Below are 19639 nucleotides of genomic sequence, written 5' to 3' on the forward strand. Positions count from 1 at the left end.
TCCTGCCACAGACCAAAAGAAAGGAGTGTAGAGGTATAGTGGGATTAAATTTAGTTAGTTAAAATTGGCTAAAGAGCCTTTAACTAATCAGCTAAATTATACAAAAGAATACCAAGGCCCTTTTTGAAAAAGTGTGACCCTGGCAATGAGTGACATTTGAGCAAGATGAAATCCTGGAAGAAGCTTTGCGGGGTGGAAAATTTAGGGACAAAAGTGTACATCAAACGAATTGCCATTCTGAAACTATTTTGGTCTAATGGAAAAACATATATTCATTACCATTCAGTTTCCTGTGATGGAGAAAAAATTATTTTAAGTGTTTGCTTTAGGAAGGAATAGCAGTCTTCATATAATTACAATAATTTTCTATGTCTTTCCCCCCTATTTTCTCCGTAGATTCCGTCTGATATGCAATAAAATCATCACTCATAAGATGTTTGATCATATTGTCTTGGTTATAATTTTTCTGAACTGCATCACCATTGCCATGGAACGTCCCAAAATCGAGCCACACAGTGCTGTAAGTAGCCAAATGCATCACTTCCCAATGATATTACAACTTTGTCAACCTGTCTTGCAGGGAAATAATGTTGGGCTTTTATCAATGCCTGCTGTTGGTCTTAAGGTTTCAGTGGGGGTCATGGGTAATCTTCAAGTAGTGCAAAAGGGAACAAGTGCACCCCAGTGAAATTATTTTGATCTGTGCTAGTAGATCTCCCTTCAAATTCCAGATTTATGAAAAGTAGGCATCTAGCCCAGAATTTCCTCTGTATCTGGAGCGGTAATCCCACTCCATTAACAAGCAACAGGACCTATGCTTTGAAAATCATGAGAAAGTGAGAAGGGTTAACAATCACATCTATTTCAAGAAAAGAAACGCTCTAACCGGCTTGCAGAGTGTTGCTGCGTGCCACCTTTCACACATCTAAAGGGATATGTGAGCACTCTGATCTTTTAAGTTCGTTAGTTCACGTTCCCAATTTCTGAGGTAGTGGGAACGTCAGGGCAACCATTCAGGATAATTTCCTTTTGGAGCAGAGGGGACTGGGTCATTACGATAATTTTCCTCCATACATAAATGTACAGGGTGAGCAGGTGTTGCAAGTGCATAAGCAGTAAGGAAGCCACATCAGCATCCTGAGTGCCTAAATTTGTTCTTCACCCAGATTGAAACCACTGCTTTCACTGCATGCACACAAAGGCTTTAGTTCTCACCTGGTAGTTCCTATTGATCTCCTGTTTGAATATGCATACTTGTTACTGTATTTATACAATGCTGGTGTGTAACAGGCCTCAAATTTAAGGGTATGTAGAACTTGCCATGATTTGCATAGCATCCACTCTTTTGCTATTGCATATAGTATTTTGGCTGCAAAAAGGACCAGGCCTCAACTCTTTACAACTGATTTTGAATTTTTGTTTAACCGCATCTGCATGCCATTAATTCAAGCAATAAATTTTTCTTTCCAAGAATTGTGGAAGGCCTTTCCCTGCTATTTCTTTGCTATCGCCAAGCTGTCCGTCACTCTAATCTGCTACATGCAATAGCAGCATCAATGTGTTGAAGACATCAAGACTTCCTGGGTTTCACATCCGATTTCCCAAAGCACAATTGGTTGTTTTGATACTTGACACAGCTATGGCATCTGTCACAATTTTCTTCTCCACATTCAAACGCTTTTGCTTTCTTGTTACAACACTGGGTTTTTTTTGGTCCTTTCCATCTGTTCAGCATTGGCATGGGGGGTAGGAGTCTGGGAGAAAGTGTGGGAGAGGAATTGCTTGTTTTGTACTTCTTCTTCTCTTTGTTCTGATATGCACAGACATCTTCATTCTATTTTCTTAAAACATTTGTTTTGATAGATTCACATAATGGCTTTTCGAGCCCAATCTTTACAGTGACTGTCAATCAAATACAAACCAGATAAGCATATTAATCTGACTGTTGTATTATTTTATTTCAGTTACTTGCTGCCTGATCCTATGCATGTTTACTTGGACATAAGTCCCACTGAATACAATGGGACTTACATCCTGGTAAGTATGCTTAGGATTGCAGTTCCAGAGAGACAGAGAGGTACAGTCACATAAAACTCTCAAGCCCTTTTCAGTCACCACATTTTTGGGACTCCTTCCTTGTGTATCAGAAAAATACTGTACAGATGATCCTTTTGATACACACAATCACTAATTTGTATGAGTAGAGTAATAGTGATTTCTGCACAGCAGAAATAAAACATCCTGCAGACATTTTAAAAAGATAAGTTTGGGGTTTTTTTAACTTTGCACACAGCTCACCAAAAACAGCCAGTCAAAACAGATCGTTTTTCCTGCCTGCTGCACAGTTCTCTTGTCAGTTTCACAGTTGCGCCCGCCATTCTTTGTGCTGCTGGAGAAATTGTCTGTGTCTCTGCCATTTGGTAAAGATTTCCCACGGAGGTTTCCTCTGCTTGCAGCTCATCCGTACATGATTTCCATGTAAAAAGTAGATGAATAACGTTTGTCTTGCCTACCGATCCCACGCATATGTCGTTTTTTCCTCTTTGTTTTGAGGGGGATGTCTGCAAAGCTACAACAACACAAATATACACATATTGGAGCTTCTAATTGGGTCGCCGCAGCTTTGCAGACATCCCCCCGCAGAACAGAGAAAAAGGAAAAACAACACATGTGTGGGATCACTAGGCAAAGCAAACTTTATTCATCTACTTTTTACATGGAAATTGCTTGTGGATGAGCTGAAAGCAGAGGAAACCTCCTTGGGAAGCCTGTACAGAATCTCTGTTGCAGCACAAAAATGGTGGGTGTGAGTGGCAAAAATGAAAGTTTGGACAGGCAGGAAATGTCTTCAACCCAGGTTGTAGGGGAAAGATCGCTAGGTTAGCAATTTTTGTAAAACCTGGGTTGAGAGAAATAAAGTTTTTTGGAGAAGTTTTGAGGAAGATTGCTGTGCGAACTTCTTTACCAAAATGTATTTTAAAACTTTCTCAAGGTGTTTTATTTCTGCTGTGCTGAAAACACCACTGTGTGTTCTTTCCAGCTTTGGTATGTGCAATCTGAAACCTGGTTTTGTTGTGGATATGCTGGGAACCAGTGTGGTACAGTAGTTAAGAGGTGGTGGACTCTAATCTGGAGAGCCAGATTTGATTCCCTACTCTTTCACAGGAAGCCTGCTGGGTTACCTTAGGCCAGTTACAGTTCTCTGAGAACTCTCTCAACCCCACATACCTCACAAGGTGTCTGTTGTGGGGAGAGGAAGGGAAGCAATTTGTAAACGGCTTTGAGACTCCTTACATTTGAGAAAGATGAGGTATATATCCAAACTCTTCTTCTCCTTATGTGTACCATAGCTGGAAAATACACACATTGCTCTGTCCACACTAAATGATGATTGTCTGTATTGGGAGAATTTGTAGCTTGTTGGCTGGCCCAGGCCATTCAGTAGGAGCACCAAAAATGTAAAGACTAAAGAGGGCTGCTGTGTCACATGCGATCCTTCTGCCATGTCTCTAATGCTACCATACTGAGAAAAAGGGGGTACACAACCACAAGGTAGTAAAGCTAGAGCTTAGTGCTGACAAAATAAAGCCTTCAATTGGAGTGCAATAACAACAGGCTTTTTTGCATATATTTTTCATTACAAACTTAAATGGAAATGTACCCAAGTTTACAAGAATGTAACAAACCAGCCATCTATACAAGAACAACCTAGCCGAAAATCTAGACTCAATACCGACCTCGTAATGAAATTTCAAGGCTCATTCTGCACAAAATGATAACAAAAATGCAAATAAATAGAAGCGTTTACAATGAAACCCCCAGCCCCAAATATAAATTTTTTATACTTACAAACTGAATGGTACTAAGAAGCACAACTTGTTACAGTGAAATGGGGTAATCTACAGAAAACAATGAGTATATACAAATAGAATCAATTCATAACCCAAACCCACAATGTAAACAAAAAATAATAAATTAAAAAGTATATAAAGGATACCAAAAGGGACTGCGCTCTGCTAGCTTGACTCCTGCTTCTCGCAGTTATTAATGGAGCGAAAATACAGGGCTAATTATACAATCCACAAAGAGGAGCAAAAGAATAGCCAGGTGCAATCTTTCCCTCATTACAAAACAGTAGAAAGTCAATTTACTGATTCAAACTGGAGGGGTGGAGTGTATTCAAATGAAAGATAATGAAACTCTTGAGGCGACGTAATTTGCAATCCACATCCTCCTCCACATCAGAAATAAGGACTAAAACTCCAAAGCATAGTGTATTCCAAGGATGATTCATATGAACAAACGGTCAACAAGTGGAGTGTCCTAAATTCCATTCCTGATACGAGAAGAGTATTGAGGTACAATTTTGTCCTTTACTACCATGTATCTAATACTGCCTACAGGTAGACACATGCTTTCTTATGTTCAAAAGAACAAAGTGTTTACTAAATTGTTAAATCTAATCAACCTTTGTTTCTTTCAGACCTTCAAGGTATTAATATATATTTCTGACATATTATTTGAATGTTAATAAATTTTAAAATGACTTCCAATTCAATCCTGGCAAATGAGACAAACATCATTCCTTTTGGAACCCTAAAGAACTGTGAATGTGGAATGTAGAATGATAGTTTTAGCTATGAAGATGGTTTAATTCAAAGTGCAGACCTTGAGTATTTGTGCATTCCTGTTTGAAACCAGTGGCACCAGTGCCACTTAGCAACAAAGTTAGGTACAGAATGATAGGCTTTATTTTCAAAGAAGTTTGATGGGTTAGGTGCTAGTGGTTTTGGGTTTTTTAATAAGCTTTCCTTTTTATTGGCGTTGGCTGCTACTTTAGGGTTAGTTTAAGCTAATATCAATGTATTGCTTCTGGTGTTTTGCTTATATGTTGCTATGCTTTTGAATGTCTTGGTTTTATGTTTTATTTTGATGTATATTGTTGACTGCCTTGGGGACAGATTTTGTTGAAGAGAAAGGTGAGATGCAAACATGGTTAAATTAAAATAAACAAATATAGGCCTCGTATCTTGCCTGTATTACAACATGGTCACTAGGTGAGAGTAACTATTGTATATTTCATATGGACAGCCTCCAGATATGTTCAGAGGTTTATAAATTTAGCCATTTCAAACCTGAGCTTTTCCTGAATCAATACTTCGATGCAGAGTAAAGCACGTATTTTAATTTCAGATGATTTCAGAATCTAAGCAGGGCTATGGCATGAAATAGATTTGCAGGCAGGCTTTAATTTTTTTTAGAAGCTGAACATATGTGTTTGCTAACTCAATGTGCACTTCATTAAGGCAGAGGGTTTGTTTTCTAATTTTGTTGAACTGTGCTTTTGCATGAATCTCTTTGAAACCATTAAAGTAAAAAAAAAATTCAAACCTTTTTAATGAGCAAGCATTGGTGCCGCTCTCTATTAACTTGCTTCTTAAGACAAACCTTGCATGAGAGATTTGAATAGGCAAGAGCTATTTTGAGCTCCCGGGTCATTATTAACTTCCAAATGCCTATTAAAAACTTTCTACCCTAATACATGTTGTCAGGGAGGTTATTAGGAAACTGTTACATAGATAAACAAACAAACAAACAAACAGAGAGAAAGAAAGAAAGAAAGAAAGAAAGAAAGAAAGAAAGAAAGAAAGAAAGAAAGAAAGAAAGAAAGAAAGAAAGAAAGAAAGAAAGAAAGAAAGAAAGAAAGAAAGAAAGAAAGAAAGACCAGAGAGAGATCTAGGCCCCTTCCGCACACACAAAATAATGCGTTTTCAAACCACTTTCACAACTGTTTGCAAGTGGATTTTGCTATTCTGCACATCTTCAAAGAGCACTGAAAGCAGTTTGAAAATGCATTATTCTGCATGTGCGGAATGAGCCCTAGTTTGGTTGAATTTTGCCATTGTTCTTGCATGCAGGAGTTTCTGAAGTGAGATGTATTTGATTATTCTAGAATTCTCCTTTTTAGGATAAATGATCAGAGGATTTTGGGTTGTGGCCTGTCTTCACAGCACCACAAGTGATGAAGGATCACAATAAAACATTTAATAATAAATAAGGAACAAGTTTTGTTTTAGGGAGTCTCTGACTAATGTGTGGGAGGAGCGTGCAAGGAAGTGAGAGTAAGAAGGAAGTGAGAGTAAAAAATGGGGCATGGAATGGTCAAATATTTTGATGTACAACTAAAAGGGGGGGAATAGTTGGAGCAGTGAGGATCAAAGAAATTAAATAGCTGGAATGGCAAAGGAACAGAGATGCAAAAAATATTGAAGAATACAGAAAGCAATTACATTTGCTTAGGAGGAAAAATATAAGGCCTTTGTGGCACCCCACCCCCCACTCCCTCGTCACTCTACACCAGGGGTCTACAACCTGTGGCTCTCCAGATGTTCATAGACTTCAATTTCCATCAGCCCCTGCCAGCATGGCCAATTGGCCATGAACACCTGGAGAGCCACAGGTTGCAGACCCCTGCTCTACACCTTTTTATCACTGTAAGGCAGATTTTCCCACCTTTTCCTTTTCTGGGTCCCTCAGGTCTGAGTAGCCTTTCTGGTAGTATGTGATGGTTTCAGGCTGTAGTTCTAATACTGTCCCCATCCTAAGGTATAGAATGCCTTTTTTTCTTTTTAAACCTATTCTCTTATAAATGGCACTGGAGAACTGGGGCAGGTTCAGATAAATTAAAAGGAAAATTTATTGAATGAAGAAAGATGGAATTATGAAGAAAAACCAGCAGATGGAAATCAGGCAAGAGTAACCTATGCACAACCTTTGGCCCACTCCGCACAGGCCAAAAACAGCGCCCCTGGAATGGTAAAAACACTGTTCCAAGGACACTGTTCTCATGGCTGCTGCCTCTACATCGAGGCAGCGCCGTGCTCCCCCCCAGTGAGCAAGGCTTTTGAGAAACAGCGTATCCCAGCCGGCACCATGCAAATGGCACCAGGTTGAAGGTGCAGCTTTTAGGTGCCTCCTGCTTTCCGCACACTTGCCTTCTTTCCCTGTGGAGCTCCACAGGGAAAGAGGAGTCATGCCCACGCTGCCCTTCAATCCCCAGGAGCTCCCCATGAAGAGAAGGTAAGTATGGGGAAATGAAACGGAGGCACCTCCACGGGCTGCAGCTGCTCTGGGGCTGCTTGCACCTCAGCGTGCGAACGGCCCTGGGCCACACTGGCATCATATATGCCAGTGTGCAACCGCTGAGGGGGCCCCTGTGGAACGGGCCCTAATTTCTGTTCCAGGCACAAGATTTTATCAAGCCTTCTAGGTTTCTTAGATGTTATATTTCTTATGAAGGTGCAGTTTGTCTTGAGTTACTCTTAGAAGTTACTGACTTATAGATTCAAAAAGTCTCTGGGTTTTAACAGGCTGATACCTTTTCTCACAGTACACACAGTCTCTCCACTGTTAGACTCCCACTCTACAGAAATCTCTCTCATGAGGTAACTAAAGCAGATCACTAATACACCAGACAGGGAATCCTCCTTTGAGTAAAATTCCTTTCCTAACTGGCCTAGGAATTCTTCTGTCTCCCTGAAGATATATTCCCCTCACCGTTTATTTATGGTCAATGTGGAAAGTCTCTCTTTACTATTCTACTTCTCCCTTGACCAATAAATAAATAACTTCCAATTCTTTTGTCTGTGTATTTCTGTTCTCAGCATATGCTACCAGCATATGCTACCATATTTCACATCAGATTCACTCTCTGACAGGAACCCTCTCAGGGTAGATTTTCACACACAGCTAAGGATCTCGATGTTAACATGCAGGAAGCCAATTTAAAAGACCCTTGTATCTCTCAGAGAGATATTTCCTCCCTCTGTTAGTCAGCTGGTTGCTCAAGTGGCATGTCTGCACAAAATGGCATCTTGGCACCACTGAAACAGTGCCCCTCCCAAAATTGTGGCCAGCAGGTGGGGGGTGGGGTAAGTGGAAGAAGCAGCAGGCAAGTGAGCAGCCAACAGGTGGGCGTGAGCCACACAGCAAAGGGAAACGGTGTATGTGTAGGAGGGGAAGCAATCCTGGCTTCTCTTGTGCCACCCACGGAAATGCCAGGCACTGGGGATTTGACAGTCTGGCCCACATTCCTTGGGCGAGCCCCTGCAGGCCAGCTGGCCACCACACTGTCCTTCTTGCCGATGACACGGCCAGGCTCAGCATTTTCCCTGGAGACAAACAGGAAAAGGGAGAGCAAGGGAGAAGACCCACATCTGGAGCCTGCTGAGCAGCTGGGAATGTGATCCAGGGAATACATGCAGCCAGCAGGCGAGACCCCCAGAAGCTGTCATCCCAGAGCAGCACAGGTGAGGAGAAGGATCAGGGCTGGCTGCAGCCCGACTTACCCACTGAGGTGCTTGCTGTCCATGCACTTCTTCTGCCTGACCTCCAGCAAAAAGGCAAAACTTGGAAGAAGCAGCGTCCGTGCGGTGGGTGATCAAGCAGTGTGTGGGGGTGGAAGAAGTGATGGGTAGCCGGCAAGCAAGCGGGTGGCTTGTGGGTGGGTGAGTTGCTGCTTGCTCCTGGGGGCGTGAGGGAGGGCCAGAGAACTGGCCGAGTGCGCTTTCAAATCTTATTTATCTGTGCAGTTCCATCACAGCCTGGAATAAAGGAGTAGTGATATTTAACCATGGAAATTAATAGGTCAACCATAATGAAAATGAGATCCACCATAAACTGCAGGCAGGAAACCAGAAGTTTTTTAAGGAAGTGCTGAAGGAACACTGCGTGACCCCAAAGGGAAGCTGGGACTTAGACAAAGATTCCTCAATATGACAGAGTTCATGCCCAGAAACTGAAATAGATATTACTTGAGCTTCAGTTGTTTCAAATAATTGTTCTTTGCCTCCAAAGGCACGGATTTTTCTAACTGCCTCAAGCCCAGTTCTGTTGCTTTGCCAAACTCAGCTAGCCTGTCACAGCAGAGTTTGGGGGGTGCATTGCCTCTTGACAGCATTCAGCTCTTTTCCGAGAGTTTTGTGTGGTAATTACTTGCTAAAATTGCTGCATACTTCATGTAAAGGCTTCTGATTAGGTAAATCCAAATCACAGAAAAACCCCAAAAAACCTCATTGGCTTTTTGGGGTTTTTTTCTTTTACTGATAATAAACCCCAGGTGGATTCGTAAAGCTGAATACGCCTGGGGTCGAATAACATTTGGCTTTTTTGGCTACTAGAATCTCCCTGCCCTCTACCACCATTTCAGCTGCTTGAATGTCCCTGCCCTCTGTGACAGCAAAGGGGGAGAAGGAGACAGAGATCTCCATGCGGGGCTGAACAATCTCCCCCACCCCTGCTTTTCAAGCCCCATAGGGCTGGGGAAGCATGTGGGAGAAGAGAAAGCCCATTCCTCCATACAGGACTGAGTAAGCTCAGCCCCAAATGGGAGATCATTTCCCCTCCCTTGCTTTTCAAGTCCTGCAGGACTTGGGAAGCAAGGAGGTAGCAGGGACATATCTTGGAACCGGCAGGGGTCAGACAACCCAGGCACCTTGTTCCTGGGCCATGTGGGGAATGCATTTGGCTATCCCTCCCCTGCCTCCTCAGAAGAGCAAGTGGGAACCAGGCCAGGAACCCCCGTCACCACTGCTGCCAAAGAACAAAAACCAGAGCAGGCCCTGCTGCCATCCTGCCTAGTCCATTGGGGAGGGGGGGGTTTAATCCTGACTCTTGGGCTGCAGGAGGGAGAAGGTACTCCAGAGGCTTGGAAATAAGTGCATCATGGGGCAATGGACAGAAAGGGTCAGTCAGGAGATGATGGGCTCTGCTGCAAAGAAGGACTGCCTTGCCAGGGGATTGGTGCAGATGGGGGGAATTGCCTTATTTCCTTCCCGACCTGCAAAGGTTCTTTCTCTCTCTTTCTCTCCCTCTTTCTTTTTCTCCCTCTTTTTCTGTCTCTTTCTCTCCCGTTTATATCTCTCTCCATCCCTCTTTCTTTCTCTCCCTCTCCCTCTCTCTTTCTCTCTCTCTCTTTCTGTCTCCCCTGGGCAGGAGCAGTGCTGGTGAGTAGGGTCTGAGAGAGTGGGGAAGGGAGGCTCCGCCTTCTCAGTGTTGGGGTAGGGGAAGGGCTGGGCAGCTGTATAGACCCACTCACTGGTCAGATGCCAGATGCAGGCGGGTTGGAGTGGGGCACAAACTCAGTTTTTGGTTTGGACTTCATCTTCTGTAGATATACTACTTGGTGGGGGGGGAGAGTCTGATCCTGCATGGAGAAGTCCAATCCTGCTCCCCCTCCCTTGCTTTTCAAGCCCTGCAGGGGCTCAGGAAATAAACTGAGAGAGAAAGCCCAGTCCTCCAGGCAGGACTCAACTACCTCAGCCTTGCATTCAGGATTGCTCCCCACCCCTGCTTTTCAAGTCTGTCAGAGCTTGGAAACCACCAACAGGAGGAGTTCTCTTCCCCCACACCATTTCCCAAGCCCCCTATAGCTTGGAAATGGTGGCAGGGGGAAGGAAAACTGTCAAATTTTGGGTTCTGGTTGTTTTAACCCAATATTTTTGACAATAGTTGAATGAAGCTGATTCATATCGACTTTGACTTTACCGAAAAATTCTGGGTTAAAGATACCCAAAACGGAAATTTACTGATATTTTGTATTAGTGCTCAAACTTGCCTCTGATATTGCAAACCTTGTCTATCAGCTACAGACATTTTATCTGCATCTTATAAAGCAGGATTTCATCCAGTTCTCCAGCATTTTCTCTGCATGGCACACTTGCTGACCTTGAGCATTCAACTTTGCCTTCTGAGGGTGGAACCACCAGGGTGAATCCTCTCCAATAACCACACTGGACTCTTTGCTGGTATAAACATTTTGGCCATAGCCATTTTATTAGCCAACCAAAACAGAAGCGTGAGGCGTAGCATGGGTTTTGATCTGGTCTGTCTGCTTCATAGCAAAGGCGGATGCCCTGTATTGGACTTCGCTCCGCTGAAGGGCTCTGCCGGGCGGACACTCCTGGCAAGAGGAGATCCCCATTTGCCGGTTCGGCAGGGCGGTTGCCTCTTGCCGCCATCGGCACTTCCAGATCATTACCCATGCACCACCGCTGAACGGCTATGACAGAAACATGCAACAACCAAATAAACCTAGGGAGAGGTGGGTGGGCAAATCGTCGGCTGGCCGAAGCACATGGCCAGAACAAAGGAGGGCTTCCCCTTTAAAGGGGTCAATCCGCCATCCCCTCCTGGTGATGTCAGCCCTTGCCCAACATGGCCCGGGCTTCGCTTCCGCCGTCAGTTAAGCGGAAGCAGTCACCTTGGCTCCACCCTTCCCACCCCCAGAGGCAACCGCAGCCAGTGGGTGATTCACAGCTGTCTTTCTTGTGCAGTACTCAGATGAAAGTTGGGAACGTTTCCCTAGCAAGGCTTATGTGGTCATAGTGGGAATCCTTATGGTGTGATAAACTATGGACACCAACATGGAAAGCAGCTACTCACTGATTCTGGAGTCATTCTTTGTAAATCGTGATCCAGGAAATTCAAGTTTTCAGGAATACTTTGTCATAGTTTCCTCTTTTTCTCTCTTGGTGTAATCAAGGATTGCAAAGAGATTAGGCTAAAGCCTCATTTATATAATGTCATTAGGAAATGTCATTTCCTCTAGTTCTCCTTGTTCATCAGTAGCTATTTATTTATTTACCCACTGCAATATGATCCAGAGGATTCTTCTCACTCTGAAACCTAGGAACTTAGAAACTATGGGCTCACAAAAAGGCCTAGGCCACAGCTTCTAACAATTAATTCAGGTCCCTAGCTATAAAATTGGAAGAATAATGATAGCAGGTTTGTTTTAAATATGAAATAAAGGCTTACTGTTCACACTGATGTGTAAAACTTGAATAGTGATAATACATATTGTTATGAATCCAACCATCCATGCATGAAAGACACACAGGACTTTTCCTGCACTCTTCTCCATTCCTACAACTTCTTTGTGTATCTGTAAAGTGTCATTAAGTCATAACGAACCTATGGTGATCTCAGTAAGGGGCTCTCAAGGCAAGTGAAAAGCCATTGTCTTTCTCTGCAGAGTCTTTCTTCGCGGTCTCCCATACAAATACTGATCCTGTTTAGCTTCTGAGATCTGGCTGTACCTCCTGTAACTCCCGTAGACCCCTGGAAAAGAAGGTTTAAGGGGACATTTTTCAGATAACAATTTGGGATCTGTTCAAATGTTTGCTCTGAAAGTATTTGTCCATAGAATTTTGGATAAGCCCAATTTTACATCCCATGCCAATAGATGAGGTGGCAGCTGTCTATGACACTAACTTAGATTACTGTGGATTAAAAGGCAATGAAGCTTGGGCAATGCAATTCGGAGCCCTTGTCAGGTGGGGTGGCACTGCTGCCCCTAAGAGGACATTTTGGTGGCATGGGAAGGCAACAAATTAAAAATAACCTCCCTCCCTGCTGCCAAAAAGCCCTCCATAGGCCTCAATGGACTTATGCCACCCCAAAGGGTGGTGTAAGTCCAAGCCCTGGGCACTGACGTTCCGGAAGGCCAACTAATGTTGACTCCACCCCCAGCCATGCCTTTGGAATGCACCCGCTACACTGGCCGATTTGCCCCTCCACGAGGGTAAGTGCCCCGGGGAAGGTAAATCCAGATGTCGCTTCATCCCCCCACTCTGGATTTGTCTGTAAATTGCTTAAAACTTAACATGTGTGTATTTGGAGTCTTTTCTTCTTTGGGAGTAAACACTGATGCACATTTCAGCATGAAAGCAAGGCAATATGTAGCAACTACTAGGCATGTGAAGTAAGACTATTTTTTAAAAATCTTGTCTCTCTGTGTTTCTTTTTGAATAGGAACGGATTTTCCTGACACTCTCCAACTACATTTTCACAGCAATTTTCCTGGCTGAAATGACCATAAAGGTAAATGAGCCTCTGACCACCTTCATACAAATCCCTCATCACCTGCACTTTTCATATCCACTGAATTCATCCCAGCACTTCATGGTATTAATGCACATAAAAGTACTTAGAGAGCAAAGACATCAGTACTGAGTCAACCCAACATGCACAATGGAGATGCAGATGCACAGTTGGCCCAGGAATAGAATTTAAGTGAATGTGAAATCCCATCCTAATGCTGCTTTGAAACTTGCATGTGCTCAGGGTGTGCTTCTTACTTCTGAGGTTTATTCAGTCAGCATGATAGCTGATGACTTGGTTGTTCAACAGACTGAAACATTTTCATGAGTTTTATGCTGTTCAGCAAATAACATTATCCCCATTTAACAAATTACTAGCACCATTATTATGTTATCAGTGACAACATGAGTTTAAGAATGCACTCAGCCGTTTTCAGCAAAACATATATGTATTTCAGTATGCTTTAAAAATACGCTTAGAACTGAATCGGTGCTCCAGCCTTTCTTAAATATGTGTGCAACTGTGAAGCCAATGTAACCTATATGTGACCCTGATGTTTCATGAAGTGGTTTATCCAAACTATCCACTTGTTTTTTTAAGTCTTGTTTTGGATGTGAATTTACAATTCACCCATTGACAGAATTCCATAGGTGTCCTCAGAACTTCTTGTTCTAACTGTGTCAGGGAGTTTTTGCTCCAGTTAATCTATGAATAACACTGTGAAGACTTCGAAGAACAAAAATGCTGCATAAATGCTATTAACTCTGGAAACCAGTTTCTCATCCTGGTGCAATACAATGTAATCTGCATTACATCTAAAGTTAACTCTGCTGAGAATTTCAGTGGACTTTGGATGGTATTACTCTGTTTTGGATTGCATTGGAAATGTCCAAAGAAAACCCTAGGAATCATTTAGATCAAAACAACTAATGAAGTTCATATATTCAGTCCTGATTGCAGATCAGACATAGGGTTGCAGAAGAGAAAGTAGCATTGGCAGAGCCACTATAGTATTTATATATTTATTATTTTATTAAATTTAATACCCCGCTTTCCCCAGCTTGCCCAGGGCAGTTTTCATACATACTTTCCAATACATCAATCATAAAAACAGATTCCAAAAAATAATATGTAAGTTGTTAAAAACCATAAAATAAGATTATTCATAAAGATGGCAGCTAAAATAGATATCCAAAGCATTCTTAGGCAACCTAGATTCTAATGATCAACCCTGTCCTATTATACTTCAATCCTAACTTTTACGACAGGGAGGAGGGGGATGTTGGGATGCTGACTTTGTGTTCTCATTAGGGAGAAAAGCCGGCTATAAGTATAAAATAAAATAAGGCTAGGGTATTAGGCTTAGATGTTTTACACACTATTCAAAATTATTTTCACTTGGTGTTCTTGTAGGGTATATATTGTAGGATTGCTACAAAGTTTGTGTAATCAGAAAAGCTTTTAACATACTCTTAACATGCTTGTAAATTGTGCATAATGGAATAGGTCTTATCATCTGGTCCATTCCCCTGTCCCCTTTGATTTGCTGAATGGAGGGCTTCTGTGTTATGCAAGTTTATGAGAATTAAGCAAATTTCTGTGAGTATTCAATATCCCAATTGATGTCTGCTGTATACCCTTCCTGTGCAAACCTCTATGCTTAAGATGAGACCAAGGGGATGTTTATGTTAAAATGTTTATCTAAATCCTCACACTCTCTGAAGATCTGTTGGAAGGATCATCCCTCTGCAAGCCTAGAAATAATTCCAACATTCTGTTTTGTATCGTTAATGTCATCTTAGAGACTTCATTCTGTCTTGGTTTTGTGGCTTCCTGGTTCACCTGAAATTTATTTGCATGCCTTGTGGGCACAGCTAACATATGGTCAGCAACTCCTTATTAATTCGCCTCTTCAAGTCAGCTGTAAAAATAATCACGTGTGCAATCCTTTTATGCAGTGGCTGTACTTTATTGCAGACACTTTTGCACAACTAGGGTTTCGCTGCATTAAAAATACATCAGCTGTTAAAGGGACAATCTGGGATGTTTCAGCAGAGTTATTTTTATGATCCTTACACTTTATGAAGTTGGCTTAATTCTGTGGCTGTAAGTGGGAAGTCCATGCATTTGCAGTCACATATCTGAAAATAATGCAATAAAAACAGGGTCCCAGCATATTGGACCAATTAGTCATTTTTAATTTTTGTAAAAAAATTTTTTGTAATTTGGCATCTTGGCAGGTGGTGGCACTAGGCTTGTGCTTTGGTGAAAAGGCATACTTGAAAAGCAGCTGGAATATGCTGGATGGGGTGTTAGTTCTCATCTCCGCTATTGACATCCTGGTTTCGATGGTTTCTGACAGTGGCACAAAAATTCTCGGAATGCTAAGAGTCTTGAGGCTGCTGCGAACTCTGCGACCATTGAGGTAAGGACATTGCGTAGGACTTTGCAGGGTGGATCAAAAGATATAATCTAGTGTGTGATGATAAATCAAGTGTGTAATGGAAAGAAACAGAGGTGATCTTGAAGAAACAGTAGGTAGAAGAATACATTTACATGTAACCATTGTTTCTGAATTTCAAAAAAACTCTGCCATTGCAGAACAATTTGAAATTCCACAGGCCTTGACAAAGTGCTAGAGTCACATAAAATCTTGTGACAGTGCATTCTACAGCCTGTGGTTTAAGCAATTGCTGCTCATGTTCCTGGCATTCATACGAATAACAACTGTCTATTGACGGTTGATGTGTACAAGATCAGGAAGTTTTCTTGTTGTTTCCTGTTTTTTCTTACATAAGTGTACATATTTGTGACTCAGTGTTTCACAGTTTATCCAACGACAATTTCTGCAAGATCAGTGAAAACATTTCTTAGATATGTTGACACCCCCTTCCAATTCTTGCTTTGGATTCTGGAGAACATTTTTACAGGCAGAGGGATTTCCACCCTTGAAGCAGGACTGTCCCACCCACAGTCCTTGTTGCATTTCAAAATGCCCCCCCCCCCCAAAAAAAAATGCTGCTGCTAGGATTTCAGGGGACATTTTGGACTGCACCAGGATGGAAATATTGTGAGAATATTGTACTCTTTGTGTATAAATTGCTCCATCCATAGAAATGCTGTGCTGGATCCAAGCATAGGTCTGATTGATCTTGATAGAATAACCCCTAAATTGAAGAGCCTGTAATATGGTACACCCCACCCCACCCCCCCACCCCCCGCCACTTGATCCATTAAAGGTCCTGCAATGTGAAAATTGCATCTCTAAAATCTGTTGAGCTCCCAGCACACCTTACACTGGTATGAATAGGCCATGTTCATGAGCAAACAAACATCCAAAAGTGTCATAAGCTCCTCTACCTTTAGTTATTTGTCGTTCATTTCAAGTATACAAAAGAGTTTGCATTGAAGCCTAATTCATACCTGAACAATCCAGGTGTGCAGCTGCTTGTAACATACATGCATGTAGGTCCATGTAGTAATTGATTTCTGTGTGCAGATTTGGAGCTGATGGTAACACCATGTTCCCCATCTGAATCAGACCTGCGTCTTAATAATATTTTGACTGAATCACTATGACAGTTCATTTAGAATATAAAATTTAGCAATGAGCAAATAATTGTTGTACAAATACATTTACATTAGCTTAAGTGTGTGATTATAACATTACATATAGAAACATTGCTTTTAATGGTTTTATGTTTGTGCATACTTACAAAAGATATTTGTGATTCATGCTTAGAAATTATTCTAATTTTGCATAGAGGTCTCTGATTGCTTCTGATTTTAAGGTCACTTATTTGAGAGTAAATTCACTGATCTTGTTTATTATGAGTTACTGTCTAAGTTGGCATAAGATCATATTTGCGTCATTCTCAAAGCGTACATTTAATTATATTCCTTTAATTGTGTCACTGGAAACAAATCTGTATAATTAGGTATATGTGCTTAAAATGGGCTGTGAAATGTATAGTCTGCAGAATAAGCACATTTCACTAGAGGCTTTTAATGATAGAAAGAGTGAAAGGAAGGAAAATACCAATTTAGAGAAAATGGCCATGGGGAGAGACTTGAATACCTTTGCAATGCTTTTACTTGACTGCCAGAATCTCCATTTCACATCCCAACATCTAGCAGTAACTGCCTGGTTTCAAAACTGAGCTGTATCTCTCCTTATGGTCAGGTTATAGTTTGGATTCTTTCAATGTGACATCAGGTTTTTCTAAGTGCCCTGCTCTTGAATTTGGAGGTAGGTTCATATCTATCATGCTTAAGTCTACGATCCTTCACAGAAATAATTTTATTCTCCAAGAGGGTATTATGGAACTCAAGGCACCATACACAGGGATGCCAGGTGGTCTGCTATCATGGCACTGACCAGACCCACACCTGATGAGTTTCCACGAAGTTGCTCTCTCATAATCGTGTGATTTTATTCATGCTCTGCTTCAATCCAAATAGTATGTTGTCCAGTTTCCAGAACAGATGCATATAATTCTGGCTTTATAGTACATGCAGCTCTAGTAAAAAAATTGCTACCTGGGCTCTGTTTTCCATGTGGTAAGCTTCAGGAAAGCCATTTCCCTCATGCCAAGAGACAAATTTGTGATCAAGCATTCTTCTTTCTATAAAGACTGAGGCTGACAATTTGATGTGAAAGAGATTAGTAAGGTCTGTGGACATAATACAACAAACCTTTCTGAAAAGACTTTGAAGAGAAGGGAAAGAACATTCTGGAAGCTTTTCATAGAGAACTGCCTGAAGTGGTCTCAGTGGGACAGCACTCACCAGTCCTTGTATGTGTGAATTACTTGCTGCCAAAACGTTTCTCCCTACTGCATCCAGGCTGCTCTGGCTGGGATCACATGCAAGGGGAGGCTTCCACATCCAAAACAGATGCATGAATTATTTACTCCTTACCATACACACTGGCATCAGTTACAAAAATTAGAATAAAATGCAAGGATTAAAAGAAAAAGTTCAAAGCAAAATTAAGTTCTCTTGTTTATAACCATGCATACAAACCTGGCCGTTTGCTCTAGAGCATCCTTGGATTCATTGTTTAACAGTTAAACAGTCTTCTGCTGGTCTGTCCAGTATTGTAAGCCCATCAGTAAGGTTGAGAGAAACTTTGTTCTGGCCTCTTTGTGAAGGGGGAAATAATACAGAACATGATGTACTGATTCTGCAGTGTTCAATGTACAGATGCAAAAATGCTCACTGTGAGGAGTTTTGGAGCCTCTTCCTTCCCTTAGAGCAGAAGGAAGCGCATTGCATCTGGCCAAAGTGTTGGCACGATGGTGCTCTGGATCGAAAAGAAAGAAGAAATATCTGGCCACACCTAGGCGGCCATATGGGATGACAATGGAAAGGAAAGAACAGAACTTTTTTTGTATGAGCCATCAATTCCTGATGTTCTAATTCAAAAAGTCTAGATTTTATAATGAAGAACACCTCTTTGGGAGGGAGCATGGCTATAACATCAGGAGGTAGGCCCAAGGCATGGAGCTTTGCTTCTATGTGGGCCCACCATTCAGTGGCATGCAGAAAAGTTAAAGCCTGGGCAATGAGGCTCATGTCCTCATGCCTGAAACAAAGCTGGATCCAATGCTTGAATGTTATACACCAAACTCTGGTCTCCAGAAGATTCTGTCCAGCTTCTAGGCACAAGGTAGCATAGGGCACAGAGTGTGGCACTCTGAATATTTTGTACAAAAAGATAGATTGGATCCACTCCATACTTCTGTTCCAGGATTGGATCCATAAAGAAACACCAGACAAAAGTTGCGAACAGACTTTTGCATTAAAAGCTTTAAGGGCCACAGGAAGAAACTGGTGACCCTTTCTGTAGATAGTGTTGGTTGTTTTTGTTGGGTTTTCCTGGCTGTGTGGCCATGGTCTGGTAGATCTTGTTCCTAACATTTCGCCTGCATCTGTGGCTGGAATCTTCAGAGGTGTATCACAGAGAGAAGTCTGTTACACACTGTGTCTTGTGAGAAGGGAAAGTTTAGTTGCTTACTGCTCTCTAATTTGTTATTTTCCATTCTGGCATTAAAATCACCTGCCATGATTATATCAAAATGATAACATTTTTGGTTCAATTCACCAATACACTGGAGCAACTGTGACCATTTCTGGATCGATGTATCCTTGTCCAGACATGGAGAGAAGAAGTAAACATTGATTAAACTGAACTGATTCTCCTTTGAAAGCACGGCTCGGGCAAAATTTTGACGAACTGGGAGCTCTGTCAGAGAAGCTTCCTGAGCCAAAGCAATTAAGATGGCAAGGCCCAATTGGCACTTTCCTGAGGGATTCAGTCTAAAAGCTGCAAGGCATAAGGACTTAAAACCTGGGGCAGAGAGATGTGATGAGGCCCAGGTCTCTTGAAGCAAAGCAACATTGTAGTCCCAAAGAAAGTAACAGACACTGGGTCAGCCTTTTTGTTCTTCCAGCCAGCAATGTTTCAGGAAACCATTTTTATGGGATGTAACACTTTTTTTGTAAAGCCTGGCGTCATTCAGGTTTGAGAAGACGATCCAGTAAGTTGTTCATGTCATGAAAAATGCATCAATTTTCCAAAACTGGGGTTTCCTTGTTTGTCAGGTGCTCCTCCCTTGGGTAGGCTTCTCTAGCAGGTAACAGTAAGGATATGGTATCTTTCATTGCTTTTGCCGAGTCTCTGGCCCTTTCCGCACGGGCCATTTACAGCAGCCTAGGGACAGCAAAAACGCCGTCCCCGGGCAGCTGTTTGCAC

The 19639-nt window shown here is 42.0% G+C and overlaps 1 protein-coding gene across 2 annotated transcripts in view; it reads left to right on the forward strand.

Annotated features, from left to right (window-relative positions):
• Window positions 1-19639, forward strand: part of CACNA1G (calcium voltage-gated channel subunit alpha1 G) — a 268125-nt gene that overhangs the window by 160325 nt on the left and 88161 nt on the right. For both annotated transcript variants that reach the window (XM_048491901.1, XM_048491902.1), the window contains exons 18-20: window positions 397-520; window positions 12814-12882; window positions 15123-15307. In XM_048491901.1, the coding sequence (XP_048347858.1) occupies window positions 397-520; window positions 12814-12882; window positions 15123-15307 (378 nt within the window). The remainder of the gene's footprint in view (window positions 1-396; window positions 521-12813; window positions 12883-15122; window positions 15308-19639) is intronic.

This window comes from Sphaerodactylus townsendi, linkage group LG03, assembly GCF_021028975.2.
Source record: "Sphaerodactylus townsendi isolate TG3544 linkage group LG03, MPM_Stown_v2.3, whole genome shotgun sequence".
NCBI classification, from domain to species: Eukaryota; Metazoa; Chordata; class Lepidosauria; order Squamata; family Sphaerodactylidae; genus Sphaerodactylus; species Sphaerodactylus townsendi.